We start from the raw sequence: 27,717 nt of genomic DNA, 5'->3' as shown, positions 1-27,717 counted from the left end.
TCGCTTACTTAGGACGGTGAAACCTCTCTATAGGACTCCAGGATGGGCAATACCATATCAAAGGAGTATGCAAATGTCCATTTCGCTTATGCTCGAGAGGATTTCCCTACAGCACATGCCGCAGCCGTTGCCACTGAAGAAGCAGCCAACAACATTATTATTACTGGTGCCAATACAACCACCCTTCCAACCGTATCCCATACTCACAATCGAATCTCACCAACTCATTCCATAAACGACGAAATAACCGCTGCTCACGAAGTTGTACATATAACCAACGGAGGAGATGATGATATTGATGAGGACTTGGTTGTTATTGATGAAGAAGAAGGTTACGTCATAGCTATAGAACCTAGCCGTGCCAGACGAGGAGCTGCTGCTGCTTTGGATGTCGCTCGCTTGCAAAAACTCGGTGCTGGTACTGTTGCTGTAGGTCCGAGTGATTCGAGTCTACGCAAACCATACGGTCGTAAAGGATTTGGAAAGACGGGAAAGGAAGTCGTCAGGAAACGAGTACGAGCTATTACATTTGGTCAACTCACTTCCATGGCTACAATTGGTCTCTGCTCTCAAGGTCTGGTGAAAATATCTGCCAACATGGGCTTATTATCAAATACTACTACTCTTCAGCTGTAAGTCTTTATCGCCTTTATGATTGAATCGGTTCCGGCTCCTTTCTTTTGGCTGCTGAACGACAAGTCAGCTAAACACGAGAACGCAGTTGTTCTAAAAATTCTTATGTTACTTGCTCTTTAGATGCTGCAACGACTTGACCTCCATTCCCCCCGAAATCGGATATATGCGAAACTTGATGCTATTGTCTGTTGCCAAAAATAAGCTTACGTCGCTGCCAGATACTATATGCTACCTCACAAAACTTGTAGAATTCCGAGCATCCGATAATCAACTCACATCAATTCCTGCTACAATTGGAGAGCTTGCAAAGCTTACCACATTGTCGCTCGAATCAAATCAACTAAAGTCTCTACCACAAGAAATCGGACAACTCAAAACACTCGTCAATCTCGACTTGTCTGAAAACCCACTATCAATACTTCCAGCCGAAATAGGCCGACTCAAATATTTGAGAAAGCTACGACTCGACAACTGTCCACTACTATCCGATATAGAACTCGACAAGTCATATAATCCTCCATCATTAAAAGAACTAGCAGCTCGAGTTATAATCCGAAACCAACTACCTATATATGAAGTCATGCATGAAGAACTCAAACACTACTTGGCATCAGCCAAAAAGTGCTCTTTTTGTGGTGGTCCGTACTTTGACTCGTATGTAGTGAGGCGTAAAATGGTGGATAAGAATGATGGAAAGGTGCCGTTGGAATATCGTTTATGTGTACCACACTGGACGACTGAGGCTGAAAGGTTGCTTGTATTGTTTGCTTGTCCACCACCAGACACAGCAATGAAGGGGGAAAGTGGTGACGTTGTTCAAGTTGTGAAGTCAAGCTCGGGGTACTCGACACCTTCGACATCAGTCAACTCGTCAGGAGCCAGCTCACCAGCTCGAGCATTGAGATCACGTACCAATAGTAGTAATAGCATGAGTACTGTGGTTAGTAGTGGTGGTGTGAGCGGAGTCAGTGTATTTGACGATGAACATATGGCTTCTACAATGATCTCAGTCCGCAGCATTCCAAAGAATCCAGCACTGCCTCCTTTGCCTGTTGTTGGTCGTGAGTCAGGACGAGGGACAGTGCTTCGAAGAAGTCGTATCGTAAGCTTTGTTGACTGTTTTGATCGATTTTAAATTCACAAGCCATCCGCAGACTAACACGATTATCATTGGTTTTTTCTTGTCTAGGCCAAGTAAATAGTAAAAGCCTGCCATTCAGTACACGGTCTCTCTGTTACTTGAAGTAATAGAATCACTCTCATATGTAAAACAGCTTTCAACAGTAAACTTTAGCAACAACCGTATAGTATGTAAGTTAAAATACATCATCATCCCAACATCAAAAATACATCAGTTTTATCAGGATCAAGGATCGGTACAGGGAGGCGGGATTGGGCTATTGGGGTCAATCGGTGGATAATCAATCTCACCAACATAAAAGTACTCCTTATGGTCCCTGTAGAAGTTCTGCCAAGTATCCAATGACTTGAGCTGTTCCTCGCTCAAACCTCGCATATCATGAGTGAGATGAGTCTGGAAACAGCCTGTTACGTAGGCTCGCCCTGCGTCACGTCCTGCAAAGAATGCATCTATGTTCAAAGACACCGTTGATTAGTCGTGCGGCTTGACAGACACTTCGACTTGAGAACTGTACACGTTTTGCGAACTTACAGGAACCGTCAGGACCATAGTGCCTTCGGCCAGCACTGACATCATAAACCTTTCCCACAATTGCCAAATAGATGGGTTTGGTTGGATCAGATCCATCATAAAGCTTCAATTCTTCTGGTTTGAAGACTCGACCTTTCGCCTACGAGATTAAATACAATAAGCGAGAGTTTCTCCTTGCAAAAGTAGGTCAACTCTGACGTACAGGAACAAACTTGCGATAGACTTGATTGAGTGTTGGTAACTCAACACCAAAAAGAGGAGTTCTAGTGGAGACACTATAACAGGGTACAAGTATTAAAGTACTGAGATTATATGATATCATGTTTGCGACTTACTGGGAGATAGCAAGTGTCAAAAGTACACAAAAGATGAGCACCTGAAAGATGGTCAGCAAAGCAGAAGAATCTCGACCAGCTTGCTTCTTAAGTCGCTTAGTCTTGTCTTTTGAAGATTCGCCTTCGATCTTCTCGGCTGTTGGAGTCTTCCTTTGCTTGAGTTCAGACATCCTTGGTTTGAAGGATTTAGAGAATGCGAAGCGACGACGCCAAGCTCGACCATCAATCAGAGTTTGGTTGAGAGAATATGCGCGGCACGACACATATCTCTTAAGTAAACGATATTCTACGTACGCGGACCCTAGCTGTCGATTTGGTTCAACAATAATTCAACATGAGTTTCGCCACTAAGCAGCTTGTTGTGGCAATTGGGCTTACACAAGTAACAAACCAGCCTTACTTGATGATTCAAAAAATGTAAAATGTAACGATCAGTTACGTGATTTTAGGAGGCTTTCACCAAGTGCTTCGCTGTGTTCACTATTGTCACAAAATCAGGAAGAGGGAGCTGTAGGAGACAGCCAAGAGAGGAGAGAGAAACAAAGAGGGAGTCACGATGGTATGAAGTGCCACGTTAAGAAGGCATCTGGATTACGCATCTTGCAATTCTCGTAGAGATCAAAAGGTAACAAACTCGTTCTATTTTGTGTTTTGATCGCAACATGCTTGTCAAGGATAGAGAACTAAGTAGTATTCATTGATTTAATCTTAGGAAGGACTGTATCGTATGCTGCCGGGCAAAGACCATTTCTCCCAACATTAACATTCACTAATTCCAACAATCCATTCCCAAACCATTTCCAACCACCAAACCACTCCTGCCCTAGCCATCCCGACCAAACATTTCCATCTCATCCATTCCCAATCCCATCCTTCCCAAGGCCCTCCCAATGCTTTCTTAAATTGTGGCTGTCATACACGTACAGCACAGGATACTCGACGACGTGACGGTCACAGCCTAGGTACAACCACCAGGCCTCGACGATCTCAAAAGGTCAATGTGAGGGAGAGGAAAGTGGTAGTGGTCCCGTAGTCGCCGGGAAGCAAAAAGCGATGCTAATTTAACTATTTTCCAAGACCAGTCCTTTCCGCCACCACCCCAACATTCCAACCAACGAAGCATTATTACGATGCTATAATTTGACTATCAGGAGATGTATTCCTCAATCGTTTTGGGAAACTGGTAAGAGAAGTATATAGGCCTTTCCAACATACTTGGTGTTGTGACTGACACATCTTTTTTTACCAATAGGACTCTGGACAACGGGACCTAGTTGTGAAGTGAGAACTTATCAGTACCTGGACTTTAATTGCTCTACGGTCTGTTACGCATGTATTGAGACAATACATCTGCCGTTTATAATTAACGACCTCATTTGAGACTCCCAGAGATTGATATTGTTGAGTACAACGTTGACGAGTTATGTAACGTACCGCACGTTGGCCTAACGAACCGCAGCGCGAAGGCGTCAAAAAGGTTTTGGATGATTGAGTCAAATTCAGTTCAAATACAACTCAGAACCCTGGAGAGATTCAAAACAATACAACAATACACGCGCGCGCACGTGGTGCCACATGTAAAGAACTGCCTTTCACACTTCAAAAAAGGTTGTTTGTGGTCAAACTCAGACAAACCAACCAAACCTATTAAACAAGCACTCTCCGTTAGCTAGGAGGTGACGTGACGCGCCATACAATATTATAATTTAAGTATAAGCTCATGGACGAAAACGGCTGGGAAGACGTCAATCCAAACTTTGATAGTGAAATTGACGATTTAGCTCAGAAAAGAGCGGCAGATGTCGAAGATGATGATATACCTCCTGCTAAGAAACAACGTATAGCCTCGCCATCGAGCAGAAACAGCACTCCTGCTGCCAACAACAATGAAGAACAGCTCGACATCAACAATACCACTACCAATAATATCATAGACACCTCCTCCTTTGAGCAGACCATTTTAGGAATGAATGTAGACGACGACTCAGGTCTAGATGATGATTCCTATAGTTCTGATGTTGCATCAGAATACCTAGGCTCACGACCTCTTGGCGACCCTCACCCTCTACACCCAGAGCACGGCAAATACCATCTGTTCGAGACTGACGACCTAGATCCAATCCCAAATGATGAAACGAAACTCGCCGCCAAACGTCCAACCGCAATATTCTATGATCAACGCATGCTCGACCATTATATTATGGCCAGTGAAGACAAGAATGGGCATCCTGAAAGACCAGAGAGGTTGAGCTATACCCTCAAATTATTAGAAAAGAGAGCCATCATTGAACATGAAGAAGATACTGATTATCTGGCTTTGATGGACCAGGATTCGTCGAATGAAGATGCGGAACGTAGAATGAAGGCTGGATGGTGTAAACGTATCTTTCTAGATGAAGATAGGCGAGCTGGATTACTGCAGAATGAAATATTGAGCTCGGGAGTGCATGATCCGGAATGGATTAATTGGGTAGAAGGGTTGCATGGTAAGCACGGGTCCATTATCAACCATCCTTATTTTGTTCACTAACATTTTCAATTGTTAGAATTAGAGATGCCTGAAGCACATGCGAAAGCTAGAAAATACAGAGACGTATATTTAAGTCCGAATAGTGATTTAGCTGCTACTGTGAGTTGTGCGGGAGTCATTGCCGTGTGCGAAGCTGTATGGAAGGGAGAGTGTCAAAACGGATTTGCTATAGTCAGGTATGGAACATTGTAAGTGACTGCAGTTCAAAGGCCCATGCTGAACACATTCATCACTAGGCCGCCGGGCCACCACGCTGAGCATGACGAACCAATGTATGAGTGCATAGGTTCCACTTCTTTTGCCTCTCTGTCCTTCAAGTATATTGAAACTTGATTTAATAGGGGTTTTTGTCTCTTCAACAATGTCGCAGTTGCTGCTAGACACATGCAGAGAACTCACGGAGTCAAAAAGATTCTGATTCTTGATTGGGATGTTCATCACGGTAGACCAGTCCTCCTGTGTTTCCTCTGATACAACCGTCTCGCAGCGAACTAAATCTCTACCGATTAGGAAATGGTACCCAACACGAATTTTATAATGATCCAAATATTATGTACGTTTCTCTTCATCGATATGGCAGGAAGGGAGAGGCTAGCAATGACTACTTTTTCCCTCGTGTTCTTGCTGATGATGACGGATTTGCCAATTATGTGGGCGGACCTCGGGCCGAAGGATTGTAAGTTTTTGTTCAACGGCACGATGTTGATGTGAGATTGAACGATATTTCCTAGCAACATCAACATTCCATGGCCTGGTGGAGATATGGGAGATAGAGAGTATATGCATGCTTTCCACCGTGTAATCATGCCCATCGCTCGTGAATTCGATCCAGACTTTGTCATCATCAGTGCTGGATTTGATTGTGCAGAGGGTGATCCATTAGGTGGATGTTGCGTTACTCCCGGAGGATTTGCAAATATGGCATACCAGTTGTGCAGTCTTGCTAGAGGCAAGCTTGTACTAGCTCTGGAGGTACATCGTCGAACACCTAAAATTGGACAAATTTTGATTCAACGTAGGAACGGTGTTTTGCTCATCCAGAAATTTTGTTTGTAGGGAGGCTACAATATTCGATCTATAGCGAAATCTGTGTCGGCAATATGCGAGGTGTTACTGGGCCATCCACCAACACCAACACAATCTGAAGCAGAAATCCGTGGACTTGACAGACAATATATCGCTGAACGAAATTCTGCATGGGAAGGTTGTGTAGAAGTGGTTGACGAAGTAGTCAGGATACAAAGTAGATATTGGAAATCGTTAGCTACCCCGAAATACGTCGCCAGAAGACAGGGTATTAACCTGCGTTTACAGTCGGATTTGTTAGCTTGCGTTTACGAAGAAGGCTGATTGCTTCATTGATGAAACCCTGTAGACACCAACACCAACCTAGATCTCGTGAAGATATCTGGTGAGTGCCTAGAAATAGCGTATGTCACTATCAATCTCTAACCCCAGGCGCTTCGTTTGTCTGCTGTCGCAGATATCTTGAAGGTATACTTTGCCAACAAGTTGCGAGTTGATTACAAGATGGAGTTACTTGACGATGAAGAGCCACGACCGAAGCTTGAATCTTGGAAGGACAGAGATAAAATTCAAGTGTATACAACGTAAGCACTGCATGATGCTATGGGGGTGCAAGATGCAAAAAATCTCAAACCCTTCTTGCTTCACATAGTCCCAACTTTGAAAATCATGATGATATTCTTGTCGTGATGGTACATGATTGGCAAGTATTAAAGAATTGGCCTGGAAAAAATACGCTTCGTCTAAACCTAGATACGAATATTTAGTTGGGATTTGGTTCGAAGTGTTCTCAAGAGCAGCAGCAATGCTGTTGACATGAACGAAACATATGTTGGAGATGCCATATGCCGATTGTTAGATTTATTCAATCAATCTCAAAATGCTATTGTTGATGTAAATATTGCAAAGGAGGATTTCTATAATGATGACTATGACAGGCCTGTATGTGCTTCTTGGATTCTCTCGTTCTTTTTGCTTAGATTTTTTTAACATGACTTGTTTATCTAGGATGCTGAAGCTCGAGATGCTGTGGGAAGGGTGTTAAGGGATCTTTGGGATCTTTATATCAGGTAACGTCCTCATTTGTGTTGCCAGCATAAGTCAGTATCTTCTGATGGTAGTGTTTTGTCGTCAGGAATGGACAATGTAAAAAGATGTATTTGATTGGTGCTGGTATTGGTGCTTGGGCAGTAGCAAATTTAGTTCGACATCGAAATATTTCAAGTAAAGCTGTAGGAATGTCTCTGTTGATGACTGAACCCGTCGCGCCAGCAGTAACTTCATACTTTGGGACTTGGTACAAAGATGTAAGCCCGGCATAATCTTGTTGTTTTGGACATTGCTGCTTTGTAAGAACAAGGTTAACACTTTACCATTCGCTAAGCGCTCGCATGTACTGGTGCCAAGTATGAAGAAACGAATCAATTCTGTAATTCAAAGGGATGATCGATATGGGAGGTGTAAATCTGGAGGTAAGGAATGTCATGTAGATACAGTTTATGACAGTGAACTCGTGAAGTGACTTCGTTTAATGTCCAATCGAAGGTCCAATTGCTGATAGTCTAGCAGAGTACATGGGCCGTCACGAAGAATCAGTCTGGATCCACTACTCGACAATGTCAGAAAAGGAACCCCAACCAGTTGGTGTAGATCTCGATGATCGCCCATTTGTAGGGCAATATCTATTGTCGGATTCTGAAGCCTATGATAGTCAAGATTATCATATTTGGACGTCACGGCGTCACTTTGACAGTGACGGCGAAGAGTCGTCAGACGACTCTACACCATCTGATGAAGGCGAAGATGATATCAAAGAAGTAGATGACGAAGTAAAAGCAGAAGATGGTGAAGGAGCCATCCAACAGGAAGAACATCAACAGAATGGAGAGGTGGAAGACCAGAATGGTGTTGACGATAATATGCAAATCGATGAAACCACAGACGGTGATAATATTTATCAACAAGAAGCTGCTGTTGTTGAAGAAGATGGAGAGGACAATGTCGACGATGTTAAAAGAAATGGGGATGATGCTGTTAAAACTAGTAGGAGAGCCAGGCCGAAGTATGATTTGAGTGCGGCCGAGACGGGTGTGATATCAGACGATGATGTCAGTTCGTTCCGTCTTGTTGCTCAGAAGCAGCAGCCTACAGTTACTATCGCTTCATCGGCAGCTGCCAGTGAAAATAATGGTAGTATTCCTACTAATGGTGGTGGAGACGCTGCAGTAGGGAAGGCTGCTGGCAAATCGACAGGAGCTGATGTAATAGTCATAGATTGAACGTCTAGCAATGTAGTTAGCTCGCTGGTAGTTGAACTGGTAAAATATAGCTTTGCTGAGACCTTCAAAAAAATTTAAACTGGAAACTGGAAAAAATAGATCTGTCTATATTTGCTGCAACATCCTTCTTCTACATGATAACGCGTTCCATTGTTGTTTCGCACAAGTTTCGCAGTATGGACGGCACGGGTATAGATCAAGCTTTCGTTTTGTGAGCAGATGGTACATCAGCGAAACAGGTAGGAAGGCACCTTGTACCGTGAATACCTTGCTCAACAATTCGAGAATCAAGTCTTTGACTAACTTTTCACTGGGCAGTCCGGTCGTATCTTGACACTTTAGATTGCCAAATCAAACTTTGCCAAGAATGGAGGACAGGTCACTTCTAGAGGACTTTGGAGGAGAAATTCATAGGAACTTTGACAATGCTAATGGATCGTATCCACTTGATTTGGCGGGTGGCCTCTCTTCATCGCTCATCAACGGTCATCAACCAAATATTGTAGTGGTAAATCAAACAGGAGAAGCACCCGGTACAAACAATATCCAGCTGGCAAATAATTCTGTGTCCTCTCCGTTTGATGGTACCATGCCACCAAATATAGTGGCAGGACAGTCATCGATGTTTTATGATGTGCTGCCACATCAGCAACCGCACTTTCTAGACATTTTTGCTCAGATCCCCACCATCTTGCCACATCAAACGTCTATGCAGCAAGGACAGCTACCTGTATCGTCAATGCACGGTGCACCTCCACGAGCTATATCTAAAGCTACTACGGCAAGAAGGAAGTCAAGTATTGGAACGGTGCCGGTCAGCCAAAGTAATAATTCACTTCCCAGTAGTAGTATCATCTCTAGCAGTCCGACTCTTCATGCAATAACACGGACACCACCCAAGCCTCCGTCATTAGATTTACATCACCAGCCTATTACACCACAAACTTACAATTATAACTATAATATCGTACCGCAAATACAGCAGCAACAGCAGCCCCACAATCCTAGACATCCAGCCGCTCAGGCACTCGTAGAAGGCTACTCATTCGTCCAACATCCTCATCACGCACATCATATACCAAACGGTTTCTTGTCTACAAATGGTGGACTTCTGCATCAATCATCTGCCGAACGACCACCGCCCGTGCCTCAGTATTCTAATAGTACAGCAGTTAAAGGCAAATCCACAAAGAAACGTCATCCAGCTGCTCAAGCTCTTGTTGAAGGATATGAGCCCTTGTCTGCTGAACGATGGGATCAGACGCTCGATATTATTAGTGGAAATATTAAGCCTCGGCCGCAAAAGGCACGCAAGATTAATTATGGGAGACAGGTTGCTGCTGAAGCTAAAGAGGCTGAGATGGTCGAGTCTGCCAGATGTGAGTGTAGTAGTGCGGATTTCGGCACATTGATCCTATGTGTTGAAGAGTTTTTTGCTCTCGTTTCTCACCCATTTCATTTAGTGGCAGAAGCAAATGCCAACGCCGGACCCCAAAAGACACGAGCAGTGCCAAACTCAATTGGTGTACAGCGTCGTCGAAACTGTACAGTAGAAATTACAAAGACGATTCTACGAAACTTGGAAGATTTGATTCGTCAACAAGCAGAATCTCTAGCTGCAGCTGGCTTCAAAATGTCGAATACGGATGAGAAGGCCATACGCCGTGATGTATTAGCCGAATTAACAGATCGATTCCGCATTGAACGACCAATACTGGAGAAACCTGTCGATGGAATATCATCCTTACCTCGTAATCGCAATTACAGTAATTTCAACTCTACGGTCATGTTACAACAACCGCAAATGTGGCCTGCTCATCCTGGCCAAAATTTCATTCAGCCACCATTTATTCAACCACCGCATGATTCGATTATGGCTGATATGGTTGATAGCCCACTACCAATGGATTTAAGAATGACTACACCGATAGATGGTATAGATTTGCTAGATGCTATTGAGGACGGCAGTGAGTACTTTAAATTCGAAGAAGATTACGATGTGATGATACCCAATATTCCATACCCAATGACCAACTACCTGTCATATCGGGACACAAACACATATGCATCATCTGAGTCGTCAAACCACTCTTCAGCCGCACCAACTACATTAGCTTCGCCAACTCCATCTATATCACAGGGTAGTAGTAGAACAGAATTGAATGACGTTACTAGCGGTGCTGAATCCGAAGAGGAGGGTATATCTGCTCAAGAGGTCGGACAAACTCCTGGTGAAGCTCTAGCTGGAGAATTGTTACGGTGGTTGGATTCTATGGCTGGCGAACAGGATTCGCCGGTAAAGCATCGTTTGATCACGTCTATGGTCGAATCGTATCCAACACAAGAGTTGAGAGCGTTGGCTAAACGACTTGGTCTTGTTCGTGTACAGTGGCATTTTTGTACTGTGCAGGGGTGTTATAAGGTATGTCTTAAATCGAGAATCATTCTTGGAAATTTACAATTTCTTCATATCACGTAATTTCATCGCTTTTTTGCTGCTTTTTTTTAGACATTTACGGAAACAACCCAATTGAATCGCCACATCAAAGAAGGCCATACCATAAGACTGTATTGTACCGTACCCAACTGCTTCAAAGCCTTCACATCTCAGGAAAAGCTAAACATTCATAGAGTATCACAGCATCCCGAACCATCTATATGTACATTTGAAGGATGTGGCAAATCCTTCCCTAAACTGGTATCACTTAAAGCCCACATGACGACTCAACACGCAGCTACAAAACCATTCACATGTCCCATAGAAGGATGCGGTAAAGCCTTTTATCGAAAGGACAATATGCAGACCCATGTTAGGAACTCACATCCACAGCCAGGAGATGTGGAAGCTAAAGAAAAAGCGGCAGCTGAGGCAGCTGCTAGCAATAGTAACAATGATTCAGCTGCTGCAAAGCACAAGAACTGGACTAGAGGTACTAGACATTCCATTACAGAGTTTCAGTACTGTAAGTAAATCATGAATTTCTATAAAAGAACTTATCCATTATAATAGGTATGCCGCTGCTGCCTAGGCCTCCTGATTTGATGCGGGATTTGATGCAGTCAGTACGAGTAAGAGCTGCTAGTATGTCTATAGCTGCTCCTGGATCTAGTATAGGTACACCGCCACCAAGTATGCCGTTAGTGCTTGATGCTACGGCTAGAATACCTCAGTATACGCTTCCGCTTGACGCTCATAGCTTTGGATTGCCGACGTCAGCAACAGCAGGATTGACGACAGAGACAACGACAGATCCTACATTTTTGGAGAGTATAGACCTGTTTGCTCCGACTTTGATGGATTTGGACAAGCATCATTAAGCAGTGGAATGATATGAATTCTTACAGGTCCTGCTTGTTTGTGCTAACATGTATAATAACCCCTCAGCACTTTTTAACTCATTACAAGATACGTTCATGTCGGCCAAGAAAAGCATAGTTACAAAGTGTGTGTGTTTTTTAATGTTGTGGAAAATGCAAAAAAAGAAAATCTGAGTTGACGGAGAACGATTAATCACCAGAAGAGCAACCACGACAACTAAGCAAAATGAGACATTGATTGTTAATATGACCAAGAGAAACGTTGGAGTTTAAACTAGCAAACCTACCCGCAGTGCAAACATTCAATGACACGACCTTCTTCCAACTTGTCTTTTGGTACACGACAAACACAAGCAGTTCCAAAGTTGGTATCCTTTGATTGAATGCATCTCAAACAGCATAGCTTTTCATATCCGGCCTGTAAATGCAATACTCGCGTGAGTTAAAAACAAAACGTACGATACCATCTACAAGGTGTGTTTTTTTATGCTGGTCGTCACTCCAAAGACAGAGCTGTGACAACCTTCAGCAGCCTATACACACCTTTCGCCATTTTGCAATGAGATTCCCATCAGCATATCCTTGATCCAGACAGTACTCGTACAATTCCTTTGATATTTGGTGTCGTTTGTAGTAGATTTCGTAAATGTATCGTGATCGTTGATGGTGGATTCGGAAGACACTCCACAAGCTTTCGACTTTGCGTTTGCCTTCATGTGGCTCGTTCTCAGCTGTACGTGTGTTTGGATTGTGTTAGATTCATGAGATGTGTGAACGACATTGCGTGTAGCATAGCATGCAAGCGATGGAATGAGATGCACGTAAATCATCCAAGATCGAATATTTCGTACCTTCGCGCATTTTAGCTGCTAATTCGTCGAGTGTGGGTTGGATTAGTTCCCATCCTTCAGGAGCTGGTTTTGTCTTGCTGCGTTTGACTTTGCTGTAATTGCGAATAGGAAATATCAAGTTAGTCACATATACTGGTAAGCTGCTTGCTTCTTTCAGACGTCAACTTACGGCATTGTCTTGTTTTTCCAGTTGTTTTGCAAAGTTGAAACTGTGAAAGAGACGAAGAGCTAACATTGCAACATTTCCAACCTAGATAATGGGAGATTTACTCAAACGAGAGATCGAGAGGAAGCGCAAGGAGCGCGAAGAAACTGCCCAAAAGCTGGGCGTCACGGATAAAAAGTACATTAAACGTGGTGATTTGGAACGGTTACGACAAGATGAGGTTTTGTACAAAAGAAGATCATTTCATTGTTTAAATCCGCATTAGCATTCCCACTTATTCATAATACCTCTTTCAAATACTAGTATCGACAAGAGCAGGAGCGAAAAGACCAAGAACGTCTCCTCAAACAAGGCATACAACAACAATCCCTCGCTTCAAAGTCTGCCCCCGGCACCTCCAGCAACGTACCAGACAACACAGATCCCAACGACGCCGAATACACACTCACCGAAGACGAAATCATACGTCGACTACGAGCCATTGAGCAACCAATCCGACTCTTTGCCGAATCCGATAAAGAACGATATAAACGCCTACGCACAGTTGAATCCCATCTTGACGAACGTCGTGGTCATGAGGGCCAGGGCAATGACTGGAGAAAGGCAATGGAGACTACGAATAAGGAGCTCACGTCTGCGTTACTGTCAAAGGGGGGGACCACTGACGACGACGCAGCACGCAAACGCAAGAAACTGGATGTAGATGAAGACGCAGTACAAGTAGACACAACATCAATAAGTCTTGAATTATACGAACGTGAGCCAGACACGTGTCGTCGTCTTGTCCGTATGTACTTGACACGCATGCTGAATGAGTGGGAGTCGGATCTGAAGGGAAGAGGTGATGAATGGAAGTCGTCCGGGCAAGGGAGGATGCAGATCGCGACAATGAACCAGTCGCTCGAGTACATGAAGCCGTTTTTTAAGGGGTTGAAAAAGAGAGAGGTGCCGTTGGATGTTGAGGCCAAAATTGCAGAGATATGTCATTGGGTGCAGGAGAGAGAGTATCAGACTGCTAATGATGTGTATTTGAGAATGAGTATTGGGAATGCGCCGTGGCCTATTGGTGTTACTATGGTTGGTGAGTTTTCAGACACCCACATTGATTATGCCAATCCGCTTTTTTTTTGCTGTTTGGAGACACTAATTTTTCTGTTGGTACTAGGTATTCATGAACGTAGTGGTCGTGAAAAGATCTTTTCGTCTCAAATTGCTCATGCATTGAATGATGAAACGCAAAGGAAATGGATCCAGTCCATAAAAAGGCTAATGACTTGGGCTCAACAGAAATATCCACCTGCTGATCTATCTAAGCTTATGGGTTGACATGAGAGCTATGCAATGTTTCGCAATTATACGGAGTTGTACAGAGAACCCCTCTTTCGCATTAAACAACTTTTCAACCAAAACAAAACTCCACAAGTTTTCCTAGATGATGTGTCATAGTTCACACTGCAAAACAAACAAACATCCTTTAATAATATCTTACAATCAGGGGAGAGAACAAAACAAATATAATCTGGGGTGTGCACTTTTTAATCATTTTCTCCTTTCCAATCACTGGGGGGACTTCAACAATCTTTCTCTTCTAATGAGTCCTCGTTTTGCAACAAATATGATGGGTGGTGTGAGGTTGTGTTGGGTGGTATTTGTGTTGCTGCTTTCTAGCAACTACAGCCATATAAGTCTGCTTTCGTAGCTTCATTAGTGATTCTGATTGGGTCTGGGAAGTCACTGTATCTAAAGGATAGAAAATGGGATTAGTAATGGATAACCAAAAAAAAGGCGAAGAGACAAGCTATCTGATGGCTTACAATTCGACATCAGTCTCTTGTGACAGAGCCTTCTTGGCAATTGTTTGGAATGCTTGTTCGACATTGATGGCTTCTTTGGCACTGGTCTCAAAGTACTAGATTGTAGATGATCATGATGGAGGTTAAATGAGTAGGCCTATCCCATTCGCTACCAGATTGGTTTTTTTGCGCTTACAGGAATGTTTCCCTTTTGTTGACACCATGTCATGGCGCGTTTTTGAGACACCTATATAAAATGAATTGGATCTGAGTATCATTATGCAGTAGTTTGTATCGAGTGCTAACGAATACAGCACGACTAAAAGCACGAAGCGTCTCTCTTCCAGAACAACCTATGTTTTACCTGACGTTTCGATTCCTCCATATCAATCTTGTTTCCCAACACGACAAAAGGAAAGTTTTCGGTATCTCTTGGTGAAGCTTGCAACAAGAATTCGTCTCTCCATGATTCTAGGGTCTCAAAGCTCTTTACATTGTTGACATCGAATACGAGTACACAGCAGTCAGCGCCTCGATAGAATGCAACACCGAGAGATTGGAAGCGTTCTTGTCCTGCCGTATCCCAGATCTAAGATAGGAGAGTTGTGGTGTGAGGAAACTGCGTGTGGTGTTAGGGAGAATTGAAGAGTCATTTATAGAGATTGTTTGGTAGGGCGAAAGTGAGTGTTATTTTCCTTGAACAAGCACGAATAAAATCGATGCCTCTTCACAGAATCAATAATATGAACTATCTCCTTATAATGCCAATACGTGCGGAAATATCCATAACTCTCTTCCAACACACACAACAGGCAAAAACAACCAAGGATTACCTGCATAGTGACGAGCCTATCATCGACCATCACTTCCTTTGTGAGAAAGTCAGCTCCAATGGTTGCCTTGTACTGATTGCTAAACTTTTTGTTGACATATTGATTCATCAAGGACGTCTTTCCGACACTAGGAGAGTAGAGTACGGAATCAGTACATCGATTAATGTAATGATGATTTCAAAGGCAAGATCCCCGTCATTGGTATCAAAAGAATTGAACGCAGGCAATTCAAATTTATATGTTTGGTTTTTTCATTTGGAAATGGAGATAATCAAACTAGACGAGAATAGGAGAGCAAGAGAGGGAAGAGACATACCCCGAGTCTCCCAATATGATGACTTTGAGCAAGACCTTCTTCCTTGACGCTCCTGCTGCTGAACTGGCCATGTTTGCTTGACAATGTTGTTTTTGTTGCGGTAAAGAGTTCTGCAAAGGAATGTAAAGATGTCACGAGTCAAACAACGCCTTATAATACATGTCGAGAAGCTCTGGCGCCTGGACGTGTCAATCGCGCTAAGTTTACAGGAATAGGTAAATCATGAACATGCCGGCCATCCCATAGTTCAATAGTTCAATGTGTATTATGACTTTTAGACTGTTGCTCGTGGTTTCACACTTGGCTGCCAAGAATGAATCTTCTGGGTAGTGGTAGAATACGTTTTGAATGCAGAAGTGGTACCAGTCAAGCTTTCACTGTATGGTTGTCTGTAGATGGGCTCGATCGGTGGAACTTTGGTTGGTGTTTCGTCGATTACATGTTGCATCCATTGATGCCTGTAGTGTTGGTTGAGTCAATATTGGTGTTACGTATGTGTTGATATGTGTCAACGTACCATTCAGGGGGTATTTGAGTAGGATCGTAATTCCATTTCGCGTACATGACCCATCTGTCTCGACCTAGGCAATATAGAGCGCATTCAGTATGATGACCTGATACATCTGAATGACAGCAACACCAGTCTGGACACACCAGCCACGTCATTCTTGTCTTCATAGTATTCGTTTCCGAATGAATCTTTGCCAACCAGAGTGCCAGCTCTTGCATAGTCCATGATGAGCATCTGATACATTGTCTTTTTCAGGCCATGGGTCCGATATGCTTGCCACTAAACAGCGATATAAAAATTGAGTGCTTGATGGCCAAACGTAGTGTTCAAAGTTGACAAAAACCTGAGCATAGAAGGCTAGAAGATAGAAGACAGTTAGTCAAATAGTCAAAAATCTCAAGATGCAGCTACATCTATGTGTATACCATTCACGAATCCACCCGTCCATTTCCACGTCGGAGCCATATCTCTGGTTTCGACAGTTTTGTGTGTCTGAAGACAACAGCATCATAGAGTCGCTAGGCCCTCGTGGCACACTAAAATATTCGATTATTTTACGCGTCAATACATAAAAATCATTTATAATCACTATTCCGCATGTTTGACCGCCCAATTGCGACGCCCGCCTGTCTTTCCTTTCAAGCTCCAAAACATCAAAAGTTTAGCAGCATTCATCGCACATCATTAGGCCATTTGGCATCTAATTCATTGTTTGCATTTCATAGCTCATCTGCACGCATTATGCTCATGGCACCGATCGACCCATTGCAGCCCGACAAACAGCTACACATGGATGTTGATCATCAAGAAAACATGGATAAACACATCCAAAGACGCTCTTCTCTCCCTCGCCTGGCTAAAGGTGATCCAAATGTACTGCCTCTGCCCCAGAAACGGGTCGTATACTACAGAATTGTCCCTGGTCGGCAGTCACCCGGCGTCATCAACAACAACACAATGTCATCTACAAACACCATCACTCCGTCTTCAAATCCCATTCCTCCCAATCCATTGCCACCACAACCTTCAAAACAGATTATCAGTAATAATTTAAAAAGACCTTCCTCTGCAAACTCGTCATCCTCAAAACCACTACGCACAAAGTCACCTGCTATAAATGCTCTACGAAAGGAGAAACTGGATTCTGGAAAGGATCATGTTGATCGTAAACGTGATGAGGCACGTATCTTCTATTCCTTATCGCAATTGCCGGCATGTTGTGTTTCTTGTTGGAAAGCACAGTCCGTCAAGTCATAAAACCCAGACCAACGCTCAACACCTATAGTCGGCTGCTTCTGGCACGTCAAGGAGAAGGACTGGCAGTGCACCACCACCTATTGTATGTACATATAAAATCGCATAATGCGATTGTTGTCACGGATTAGCTAATACTTGTTTTGCGCAGAAACGGGCAAGAACTGGCGAAGAGACACCATCACTCACAGATGAGAGTGTGGCATCTGTGCAAGATCATCGGTGGACTCCTCCCCCTGATGAGCAACTAGGAAACTGTGAATTGCTGCTCGAGCATGTGAAGACTGCGCCTGCTGGTACCTTCATACCATGTAAGCTAGCATCACAGCCGCATGCAACACGAATTGTTGATTGGAGACATACAAATCGGGTTGCAAATTGATTGGATATCTTGTTTTTAGGGCCAGATATTGAACCTGGAAAGCCGTACGAGTGTGTTGAATTGCATTATCCTGGAATGGGTGCTCGGGAATGGTAAACTCTCGTTCAATTTGCACGCAAATAACTAGTGTCCGTGGTTTCGAGCCATCTGGAACAACGCTCATATGGCTGGAAACTTAAACGTTTTTGGTCCTGCTAGTTTCCCAATTGTAACAACTGACAAGGAGGATAACATTCATCCACTATTGGACTTTATGTCTACTATACAAGTGATTACTCGGCATTGCATCCCCATGAAAAACCAAGTCTCATTCGGCTTCAAGAGAAAGCAGAACGAGACAGTCCCAAACTCTCTCCTCGGCAACATATTAAAAGCTTACGCCAACAGTGACACAAACCTACTGATATCATCAGTCAAGGAATATAATATAGCCCTACAAGCACTCCGAGAGCAGCACACCTTCACACTCGCTGAACGGTCGGGTCCTGCCGCCCACGAAGAACTTGTAGTCCATGCGCTCGAACAGGCATACGGTCGAGTCGTAGCTCTACATTCGGAAGGCTTGAACAAGTACATTAGCTGGACGTCGAACGTCTATGGTGAAATCAAGCATGAGTTTGTGACAATGCTGATTAAAGAAGCTGATATTAAACCACATCATGTCTTTTTGGATTTGGGATCTGGGATTGGCAATGTCGTGTTGCAGGTTGCTGCACAGACTTTGGCTGAATGCTTTGGTATTGAGGTTATGGACAATCCGAGTAAATTGGCTGAGATGCAGAGAGTCGAGTTTCTGAAGAGGATGAGGTGAGTGTTCGCATTGTGCTCATTTTGAGTTGAGGATTCGATTTTGTCTAGTGCACTGCTTTGCTATAAGTCTATTTCTGGTTTGTGAAAACCTAATGTAGAAGATGAACGGGGATGGGGTCTCGTGCATGAATCGCTTCGCACTTTCCCAAGCTTGAACTTCTCATATATGGCTCTAGTTTTGCTCCCTCACTAACATTCAACAACACATTTAGGTATTATGGTAAACCTTGTGGCAAGATAACTTTGAAACAGGGCAATATGTTGGAAGATCCAGAAACAATTAAATTCGTTCAACGAGCGGATGTTATTCTAGTGAACAAGTACGCAAAGAAAGCTCCTTGCGTTTAATGCAAGTCGTCAAGATACCGTCTCCGTATGCACATCGTTAACAATCGTCATTGTTTCTCATATTAATAGTTATGCATTCACAGCTGAACTTAATCAAAAGATTTTGCAGCTATTTTTAGACTTGAAGGATCACGCCAAAGTGATTTCACTCAAGAGCTTCATTCCGGCAGATCGTAACCTCACGTTGCGTAACATGGACAGTATTGAGTCCATTCTTAAAAATAAGGAGTACGTCTTTGGTCGGGAGAGGTATGTGTGAATGCATAATATGGGGTGCAATCGGGCCGTAATTTTCCTTGTTGCTGATGACCTGAACTTAGTTCCAAATTCCTCAAACTTCTTTGCCCATCTCATTTAGCGTGTCATGGATGAGTGAGGGAGGCAAATTCTATATTGCTACACGTGATCCTGTACGTTGCAGTCATTTATGTTATTTACAGATTGCATGGTCTGTTTTTTGCTCAAATGACTCACCAAACTTCAACTTTTAGAAATGGAGAAAGGAGCAATTGGATCGCATCCTTGCCGAGGTGCCTTCATAAATTGCGCATTGCAAAAAAGCTGGACCTTTATTTCGCACACTGGACTTTTGCGGAAGAGATGACCTGGCGTGCTCATGTAAAGACAGAAATGATAGCACAAAACACAAAATGTAAACTTTAGTGTGTTAAATGAGTCTCATCAAATCCTTGTTTGTGCTATATATATATGTGAACAACGAGATATAGTACAAATGCAATTGTGTTTCTAATGAAAAAGTGCAAACAGATATGACCCAAACAAATGACAAATAAATAGCATTATTGTTGTGACATTCTTCAGCTACGGAGAGTTTCCGGTCAACAAATAATTCAATAGAAAGGTATAAAGTCATATTTTTGCGACTGCTGTGAACCCTAAAACACAGAGAGCCGCGCCTGGGAGTGACAAAATAGCGTTAGAGGAATTCAATATTTTTGTCTCGCAATGGCAGAAACAACGTGTAGGTTTGCCATGTTTGGCTGTTTGGCAAGTTCTCTTACAACGTACCTCCTATATACATTAAAGACAGTTCCCTACCCTGTATTACGATATCACCAAGACTAGCCAAGGGTATAGTAAGCGTTAAGCCGACCGTCACCTCTGTAGCACTGTAAAAGATTGAAAAAGTTGTATTGAGTTGTCGTAAATTGGTAGAGGAGCCAAAATAAAGAGCGCAACCAAACCACAACATCCAAAGATTTCAATAAAATCCTACCTAGTGACCAAAACAGCCTGCATCCACACATAGTCCGATAGAAAAGTCCCCAGAAACGAATTAAAGACTATATAGACCAATATTATAGGCGACGGCCATTCAAAGACCTCGAGTTGAGTTACGTGCAAGACTATGAATACGGGAGAGTAGATAATTATGGAAAAGAGTCCGACAAATCCGAAAAAGAAGAATGGGTCAATCTTGTTTTTTGAGCCTGCTCGTTTTAGGAGGATTGAGTATACGGCTACGTGAAGATGAGTTTGAGTGTCATTTGCTAGAGATGTTGCTGAAAATGGTGATCGAAGCTGATATGCGAGAGCAATCCACAATTCTGTCGATTTCTTTTTGCTTATGCCAACCACGACGTACCATACGCAAACGCTCCAAAAAGAGCTAAACTATCACCAATAATCTCATCTTGCTCGGGTATCTCTCCAAATGGCGTATCCGCTAAAAAAAGAACAGGACTTAAATCTTCATGTTTCAGCGAGAACTCGAACGACACAACTTCCACTCCCAAACCCTACCCAGAGATACAAGCGCAACTCCAAACAGACTACTCAGCACTCCAAGAGATCTCAACCCCGAGAAATGCTCGCCCGGTATCCGAAAAGCAAGTCCAATCAGATATGTAAATAGCCCACTCGTCGAGGAACATACTGTTGATGTCCCGACTTCAGTGAATTTTAGAGATGCTGCTTGCGTTACTGTATAGTAAATTAGAATATCAGAATGTATTAACGACAAAAAAAGGACACCATGTCACACGCCTCAATGAAACTTACAGTTTGCAGCAAACCACAACAGCGAGAACATGACCGATATTCTCGCCGTTTGCCATATCCCCATAGGCTCTAACCCATCATCATCGTGCACATCTACTTCTATATCAGTAGGTGACGTCGGTGACGTGGATGATGGTATTACTCCATTCTCCACAATTGCAAGCTGCTTCTTCCGCCGCTGTCTCATCCAGATGGCCGGAATCAAATACAGGGCGAAGGATGCGGTGTTTGCATATGTAAGGAAATACTATGATAGATCGAAGTGTTAATAGAAGAGTTCAATGACCACCAAAGTTTAGTGCTGGGCCCTCACAGGTTTGGCAAATCCAGACTCATAGATATGCTGAGTTACGAATGAGCTACTCGTCCATAGCACCTAACAAAAGTTGAACAACCCGATGGTTAATGTTTAAAAATATTGCAAATCCAGATTCACCGATATGCTGCAACATACCACGATAACCAATATCAGAAATAGTCCATACACGCTCTTGTTGCTTAATAGGGATTGGATCTTGCTGTAAAAGGATTGGACCTTGGTGTAGAAGGATTCAGCCTTGGTGTGATGAATGTTGGCATTTCCATTCGTTAAGATAAGCGGTGTGGTCTCTGTTGCTTCTTGCCGTGGCAGCCGAGGCTCGTCTAGAGTCGCCAGCGCTCTAATATCTCCTGCTTCCCTTGTTGTTTGGCTTGAAGCTGATAGGTTTGTTTTGGGCAAAAGAGATTGTTGGTGAAAGGATGTGTATGATGGGACGTGTTTTCAACGGCAGGTGGGTTATAGAGCTAGAAAGTAACGCGATGTAAGACGTGGCAAGGACGCAATTTGCTCCAAGAAAGTGCTGGTCGTGATAGATCTATCATAGATCAGATGTGCTGAGGATCTACGATAGAGCTTCATTGCAAATACGCCTTGTTGTTCAAAGTTTACGCAAGACACGAATTCTCAAGCTTTCCCAGGAGACTACATCCTCCTTTCATGACTTTTGCTTGATGATGAATGTATTAACTGTATATACTTGCCACGATACCACGAATAACATATATACAAACGATTCTAGACCTCAACCATACCAGGATTGATTGTGATACTCTTGGTGGTATCATCAGTCTTGTATATACCAACCAGACGATCTGCAAGCTCAAACATATTGTTTCGAAGACTGATAATCACGAACTGAGCATTCTTGGTTCTCTCCTTGATGTAATTGGCGACTATTGACACATTCCTGAAATCCAGAGCTGCATCGATTTCGTCCATCACGTACAGTGGTGTGGGTTTGAAGTGATGAAGGGCAAAGACAAGTGCCAGAGAGCTCAATGTCTAAGTTTGTGATGATGATGAAGAATGGTGAGGCATTGAGTTAATCGTTCAATATAGCTGCTTTTGTTACCTTTTCACCACCAGACAAGTTTGAAATGTTCTTCCAACTCTTCTTGGGTGGCATCACACTGAACAGTATGCCTTCTGAGAAGGGATCAAGACTGTCCACAAGCTCAAGTTCTGCATTACCGCCCATAGTAATCATCTAGATTGGAAACAGCGTGTGAGGAAAAAAACTCCAACAGTCATTGCCTCGACAGTCAGGCTTTTTTGTTCAAACCTGATACATCTCCTTGAGCTTGAGTGAAATGAGATTGAATCCAGCCATAAAGTCGTCCAACCTTTTCTTTCGAAGATCATCATACTCGGTCTTGGCTGCATCACGTCGAGCAGTAAAGTCTTCCAAGTCTTTGGCTCGAGCCAAGTAATCGTGCAAACGTTGTCTGTATTCATTCAACACGGATAGATTGGGCTTGGCAGCAGTTATTTTCTCTGCAAAAAAAAGAGTCGAGTTGTATATTGACTTACAATTTCATGAGTGCCTTCGAATTGCATCTTACCAGTCAGTGCCTCTACTTCTTTCTTGATTTGTTTCACGTCCAATGCCTCCAGCTGTTCAACAGTGAGTATGTCCAGCGAATCTTCTGGCTCATCGTCATCTTCAAATCTAAGCCAAAGGGGATTTTAGCACTCATGATCAGGGGTTAAACAGCCGATTCTGTGAATTTATTGATGGTTCGCGATCATACCCAGTGGGTTGCAGCTTCAACGAATTCAATTCCTTCCTATAATACGCGATTCCATTCTGATTGCCCTTCAGCTTGAGTTTGCACTCATCTACTTGAGCTTTGAATTCAACCTGTCGTTGGATAAGTAGTGTTGGGACCTTGAACCAAAAGTGAGTACATTACCGACACATACCTCTTCAGACCGCATCTTGTTGACCACTTTGGTCTTCTCATTAAGTAATTTCTTGATATCAGCAAGCTCTTCAGTCTTGGCTTCCAATGCCTATAGTGTATCACGGAAAATGGTTAAAAATGAGTTGAAATCCATGTCAATCACTTGAACCGTACCTCCTTCGCTTCAGCAACCTTCCCGCGAAGTTCAACAGCGGACGCCGAATGAGATTCCAAATCTTTGACGACGACAGCCAATTCCTCAGCAGCTTCAGCGAGCTCTTCTTCCTTCTTGGCAATACTCTTTTGCACTTTTACCAAATTTCGTTCTCGGGTTGTACGTTCTGCTGCTGTCTTGGTGAGTCGATCTGATGCCATGTCAATTTGCATCTGTACAGAGTCAACTTTGGCCTTTTGACTCTTGAGTCGAACACCACCAACTTCTAAGATCTTCTCTTGAAGCTTTTGTATGGCAGCTTCGATGGCCGAGGAAGAGGTTTTCAAATTTGCTAATTCCTTTTTGTGGTTCTGGATATCGGTGTCGAGCTGCTTTATACGAATAACATCATTCTGATCTGCCTTGTTGTCTTCAGACCTTCAAATCGATCCCAAGTCAGTCTTCGTTTTTGACTTGTCAGCGTAGTTTGCATTGAAACTTACTGGAGAGTTTTTAGATGCTTCTGAGCATCAACAACCATCTTTTTGACTGAATCTACATCCATAGTAGCTTTGGAAATGGCAAGCTCTAGAGCCGGCATTTCATTTTGAAGTTTCTCAAGTTCTGATTCAGCGAGACGTTTATTTTCTACAGCCGTTTTCCATTCAGCTTCATTGGTAGTCTGTTTCTGTTGCAGAGCAGCCAAATGCTCAGGTGAGACATTGTCTCCCTTAAACTTTGAGCTCATACCACCACGTTTAGGCTGTCTCGCACCACTACCAGTCATGGCTCCACTGAGCTCAATAAGTTGTCCAGTGAGAGTGACAATACGATGTCGTTGTTGACCGCTGTTGATACGGTTGCCTTGATCAAGATCCTTTACGACTAGAGTGTTTTTTAGAGAGTGATAAAAGGCGATTCTGGCCTTGGCATCTTTGGGTCGAATAAGATCAAAGAGTCGTGGTACATCTTCAGGTGTTTTGATCGGTTCCATCTCAACAGCATATTCGGGGATCTTGTTGAGGGATATAAACGTGGCTCGTCCTGCATTGGTTTTCTTCAAGTGTTCTACACCTTTTTCAGAATCGACGAGAGTGTCGCTGAGAACACAATCCAAGTGTTTACACGCATTGGTGACAGCGATATCGTACTTGTCATCAATCACGCCCAGGTCACCCAAACGACCCTAAGAACAGTAGGTTGTTAGCCTGTACAGCGCCAACTCTAAATTCTCATTCCAACAATTACATGCCACGTACACGAATGCCAGGTATACGTTTCGAGTCTCTCTCCTTGAATAGACTAGTCAAAACATTTGATTTTGACTGAGACTGCTGCATCAAAGCTCGAGATTCTTCTACTTTTTGTCGAGAAGTCGCCAAACTCTTCCTCTTTTGCTCTTCGTCTGACACGATATCTTTGAGCAAGTCAGCGAATTCCGTCACGCGGTGCTTGTTTGATGTCAGAGCTGTCTGTGAATCGACCAGAGCAGTTTCCTGTGTTTGAACAGAATCTTTAGTCTTTCGAATTTGACTTTTACATGCAATGGTTCGTTACCTTGACTCGTACTCCCGCCACGTGTTGAGCCAATACTTTCTCAGCATCTGATACACGAGTGGCTGCAGCATTAGTCTTTTCAGTCAATAATTTATGCTCTTGCTGGGCTACATGTAAAGCTGCTTGCGAAGTATTGATCTTTGTCTGCCATGGTGCTAGTTCTTGCATTTTGGTATCAATCTCTTGTTGGAAACCAGCAGTTTTGTCTAAAAAGATGTGGTGGACAAGTTCAGATCATCTCGAAGAGGAGTAAAGTCTGCATCTAGTATACCTCGAAGTCCATCCCGAATGTTGTCGAGCTCTGTTTGCTCCTGCTGCAACCTCTGATTTAATTGCTCTGCTTCCTTGTTCTGCTTGTCGATATCAGCTTCAAAGTTATTTATCCAAGTCTCATGTTCAGAGCGAGTCAAGATTTCCTATTTTATTGAGAGTTGAGAGCCAATTGACACATCAACACAGCGACGTACCTACTTACGGATTTGATGGCTTTCGTCAGTTTCTTTTCTTTGTCTTTCAGATGTTTTGATTTCTCTTGGCACTCGACTTCAGCTCGATCAAACTTGGCCAATTCCTTTTCTACTTCAGAGGTTTTCTTGCGCATTGCCTACACGAAGCTTGGGTCAGCAAACTGAACCAGAAAGCGAGAAGGCCGAGAAATACCTCATGCTCAGCAGTCATTGCAGCAGCCTTTGGTTCAAGTTCATTAACTTCCTTGTCCAAGTCAGCATACTTTGCTCGTTGAGCATCCAAAGTTGTTTGCAATTCTCCCTACAATCCGCTTCTGATTCAGCTTCATTACGACTATCGCGAATTTTGGACTACAAGATACATACCATGGTGACGTGCAATGTCTCTATATCACTCTCCAAGTCAGAAATTTGCAATTGAAAGAGTTCATTCTTTCGCTTTGCAAGAGCATTTTGCATCTTGAGAAACCCTAAGGCTTCATCTTTCTTGCCCTAGACAGAGTTCAAGATTTAATCACTTGTGCTGACATGGTTCGACAAACCAAGACAAACCTCTAGAGCTTTCTTGTCCTTCTCGACCAACTTCACTCGATTCAACTTTTCAGATCTTTCTTCATTCATCTGTTCTAGCTTTACATTGGCATCTTCTATAGGTTGTTTGTACACTGAGGTACCGATAATATCTTCCAGATATTCCAATAAGCCGTCCTCATGTTCGGTTTGAGCCTTTGGCTTCATTTGAGCGATTGATTCAACTTCGCCCTATTATGGAGCACAATTTGAATAAGACCGAACATGGTCATCCACATAATATCGTGTTTATTTACCTGTAGAATCAAGAATCTCTTGTGATCCAAGTCAACTCCAAACTTTTTGAGCATAGTGGTGACTTCCTTGTAGCTGCTGGTCCTGCCATTGACTCGATACGTGTTTGAATTGTTTTTATCAGCCTGTCGAGAGACAATCAGAGTAGAATTGGGTATGACTTCGAAGGCATCAGGTCCAGGCTAAGTATAGAGTAGATGGGTCAATGGTTGAATAAACGATTGGTAGCTGGACTTCAACTGACCAAGTCCTTGATTTCTTGAAAATGGACTTCGACCGAACAACTCTCCAAATCTTGGAATTCAGAAGAGTTGTGAATGAGCTCCGATAGTTTTCCTTGACGCATCTTTTTGGCCTTGAATCCAAACACAAACAGCAGAGCATCAATGACATTCGACTTTCCAGATCCATTAGGTCCGACAACAGATGTAAATGACTAGTGGAAAATAAAGGTCAGTTTACAGTTCAGATTCTCTCATCAGTGTGTGTTGAACTGTGTGTCATAATATTGTTCAACGAATATGAATGTATGTTTTAGCAAATGAGCATACTTTATGGAAAGGACCGACTTCGATTCGCCCAGCATAAGATTTGAAATTAACTAGGACCATTTTCGAGATGACCAATCTGGGAACATGGTCTTCCTTGATTGTAAGAGGAGCGACCAGAGATGCTGCTACTCGTGCCTGCTGACTGGAGGTGGAAGGATCTGATGAGGAAGGACCATCTGGCCTTGTATCCACATGTGTCAACATGTTTGCGATATCCCTCTACTCGATATCAATCCTGTGAAGCAATGGAACTGGGTGCTGTAGTTTGCAAAGTTTTAAGAGTTTTGCAGGTAAGTTCGCGCATTCAACACGGTCTCTCAGAGACGCAATACTTCATTAATTTTAAGCAGCTCAAATAATTTGAATTGACCGTGGATGATGTTCATCTAGGCAAAAAACTGGTGGATAGTTGACTCTGCTCGCGATCACTTGTTTCGCCGTGCTGTATGGGCTTACGGAAAGTGAAATGGAATTCGCTCTATTTCTGCAATCTTGTATAGCTTTTTCTTATTCAATGGTACGTCCTTCATGAAATATTTATCAACGTGCTCAACATCAATCGGCGGGCGGTTGTAAACGACAGTGCTAGAAATCGAATGCATTTCCCACTCTGAATAGCCTTCAAAATAGGATCCCGAATCAGTATAATGCTCTGTGTCTTCTCCTTGGCGCGAGCCCAGACGAGGAATTATCATGATTTTTGGCCTACCTAGCTACCAAGCGCCTTCAAGCTTTAGTTCATTTCGAGAGCGAAGCCTGATAGAGGCAGGGCATCGGTTCCGGTTAGACTATCGCTTCCACGGTGTCTGGTGTTGGAGTGACGAGTCTATAGTGGGAAGTAGTGAGCACTCTGTCAGT

At 43.1% G+C, this 27,717-nt stretch overlaps 10 protein-coding genes across 10 annotated transcripts; 5 read left to right on the top strand and 5 right to left on the bottom strand.

The window, feature by feature from the left end:
- Positions 1-42: 42 nt before the first annotated feature.
- On the top strand, positions 43-1,834 carry SmJEL517_g02805 (uncharacterized protein; the record flags this gene model as incomplete). Its single annotated transcript, XM_031168733.1, has 3 exons — positions 43-632; positions 757-1,738; positions 1,826-1,834. 3 exons carry the CDS (start codon positions 43-45, stop codon positions 1,832-1,834), a joined length of 1,581 nt encoding a protein of 526 aa, XP_031025210.1.
- Positions 1,835-2,002: 168 nt separating this feature from the next.
- Positions 2,003-2,813, bottom strand: SmJEL517_g02804 (uncharacterized protein; the record flags this gene model as incomplete). The annotated part of the gene is made up of 4 exons (XM_031168732.1): positions 2,003-2,226; positions 2,309-2,447; positions 2,511-2,583; positions 2,644-2,813. 4 exons carry the CDS (start codon positions 2,811-2,813, stop codon positions 2,003-2,005), a joined length of 606 nt encoding a protein of 201 aa, XP_031025211.1.
- A 1,550-nt stretch (positions 2,814-4,363) lies between these two features.
- SmJEL517_g02803 (uncharacterized protein) lies at positions 4,364-8,478 on the top strand (the record flags this gene model as incomplete). Its single annotated transcript, XM_031168731.1, has 15 exons — positions 4,364-5,129; positions 5,190-5,349; positions 5,410-5,445; positions 5,515-5,615; positions 5,684-5,849; positions 5,905-6,145; positions 6,230-6,467; positions 6,549-6,584; positions 6,657-6,783; positions 6,852-6,891; positions 6,953-7,141; positions 7,208-7,269; positions 7,335-7,506; positions 7,584-7,671; positions 7,745-8,478. 15 exons carry the CDS (start codon positions 4,364-4,366, stop codon positions 8,476-8,478), a joined length of 3,156 nt encoding a protein of 1,051 aa, XP_031025208.1.
- A 367-nt stretch (positions 8,479-8,845) lies between these two features.
- SmJEL517_g02802 (uncharacterized protein) lies at positions 8,846-11,796 on the top strand (the record flags this gene model as incomplete). The annotated part of the gene is made up of 4 exons (XM_031168730.1): positions 8,846-9,857; positions 9,942-10,900; positions 10,988-11,408; positions 11,489-11,796. 4 exons carry the CDS (start codon positions 8,846-8,848, stop codon positions 11,794-11,796), a joined length of 2,700 nt encoding a protein of 899 aa, XP_031025209.1.
- Positions 11,797-11,985: 189 nt separating this feature from the next.
- Positions 11,986-12,821, bottom strand: SmJEL517_g02801 (uncharacterized protein; the record flags this gene model as incomplete). The annotated part of the gene is made up of 5 exons (XM_031168729.1): positions 11,986-12,013; positions 12,084-12,214; positions 12,340-12,527; positions 12,648-12,739; positions 12,817-12,821. 5 exons carry the CDS (start codon positions 12,819-12,821, stop codon positions 11,986-11,988), a joined length of 444 nt encoding a protein of 147 aa, XP_031025206.1.
- Positions 12,822-12,904: 83 nt separating this feature from the next.
- On the top strand, positions 12,905-14,139 carry SmJEL517_g02800 (uncharacterized protein; the record flags this gene model as incomplete). The annotated part of the gene is made up of 3 exons (XM_031168728.1): positions 12,905-13,033; positions 13,117-13,894; positions 13,979-14,139. The coding sequence occupies 3 exons, from the start codon at positions 12,905-12,907 to the stop codon at positions 14,137-14,139; spliced, it is 1,068 nt and encodes a 355-aa protein (XP_031025207.1).
- Positions 14,140-14,477: 338 nt separating this feature from the next.
- SmJEL517_g02799 (uncharacterized protein) lies at positions 14,478-15,826 on the bottom strand (the record flags this gene model as incomplete). Its single annotated transcript, XM_031168727.1, has 6 exons — positions 14,478-14,553; positions 14,628-14,722; positions 14,803-14,853; positions 14,971-15,195; positions 15,440-15,566; positions 15,756-15,826. The coding sequence occupies 6 exons, from the start codon at positions 15,824-15,826 to the stop codon at positions 14,478-14,480; spliced, it is 645 nt and encodes a 214-aa protein (XP_031025276.1).
- A 203-nt stretch (positions 15,827-16,029) lies between these two features.
- On the bottom strand, positions 16,030-16,731 carry SmJEL517_g02798 (uncharacterized protein; the record flags this gene model as incomplete). The annotated part of the gene is made up of 5 exons (XM_031168726.1): positions 16,030-16,213; positions 16,273-16,336; positions 16,410-16,545; positions 16,610-16,623; positions 16,692-16,731. The coding sequence occupies 5 exons, from the start codon at positions 16,729-16,731 to the stop codon at positions 16,030-16,032; spliced, it is 438 nt and encodes a 145-aa protein (XP_031025277.1).
- A 276-nt stretch (positions 16,732-17,007) lies between these two features.
- Positions 17,008-19,602, top strand: SmJEL517_g02797 (histone-lysine N-methyltransferase; the record flags this gene model as incomplete). Its single annotated transcript, XM_031168725.1, has 9 exons — positions 17,008-17,487; positions 17,552-17,605; positions 17,672-17,831; positions 17,922-17,994; positions 18,101-18,709; positions 18,925-19,032; positions 19,130-19,309; positions 19,419-19,470; positions 19,552-19,602. 9 exons carry the CDS (start codon positions 17,008-17,010, stop codon positions 19,600-19,602), a joined length of 1,767 nt encoding a protein of 588 aa, XP_031025281.1.
- A 328-nt stretch (positions 19,603-19,930) lies between these two features.
- On the bottom strand, positions 19,931-27,063 carry SmJEL517_g02796 (uncharacterized protein; the record flags this gene model as incomplete). Its single annotated transcript, XM_031168724.1, has 26 exons — positions 19,931-19,977; positions 20,090-20,190; positions 20,298-20,541; positions 20,667-20,747; positions 20,825-21,004; positions 21,083-21,329; positions 21,396-21,458; positions 21,537-21,778; positions 22,154-22,403; positions 22,474-22,608; positions 22,684-22,895; positions 22,964-23,070; positions 23,153-23,262; positions 23,325-23,414; positions 23,480-23,897; positions 23,963-24,645; positions 24,719-24,955; positions 25,017-25,222; positions 25,288-25,432; positions 25,492-25,620; positions 25,677-25,784; positions 25,850-25,975; positions 26,036-26,245; positions 26,311-26,490; positions 26,553-26,744; positions 26,860-27,063. The coding sequence occupies 26 exons, from the start codon at positions 27,061-27,063 to the stop codon at positions 19,931-19,933; spliced, it is 4,947 nt and encodes a 1,648-aa protein (XP_031025275.1).
- Positions 27,064-27,717: the final 654 nt, after the last annotated feature.

The sequence above is a fragment of the Synchytrium microbalum genome (assembly GCF_006535985.1).
Source record: "Synchytrium microbalum strain JEL517 chromosome Unknown SmJEL517_scf0013, whole genome shotgun sequence".
NCBI lineage: Eukaryota > Fungi > Chytridiomycota > Chytridiomycetes > Synchytriales > Synchytriaceae > Synchytrium > Synchytrium microbalum.
The sequence above is the reverse complement of the archived record's forward strand: the minus strand, read 5'-3'. Positions and strand labels throughout refer to the sequence as shown.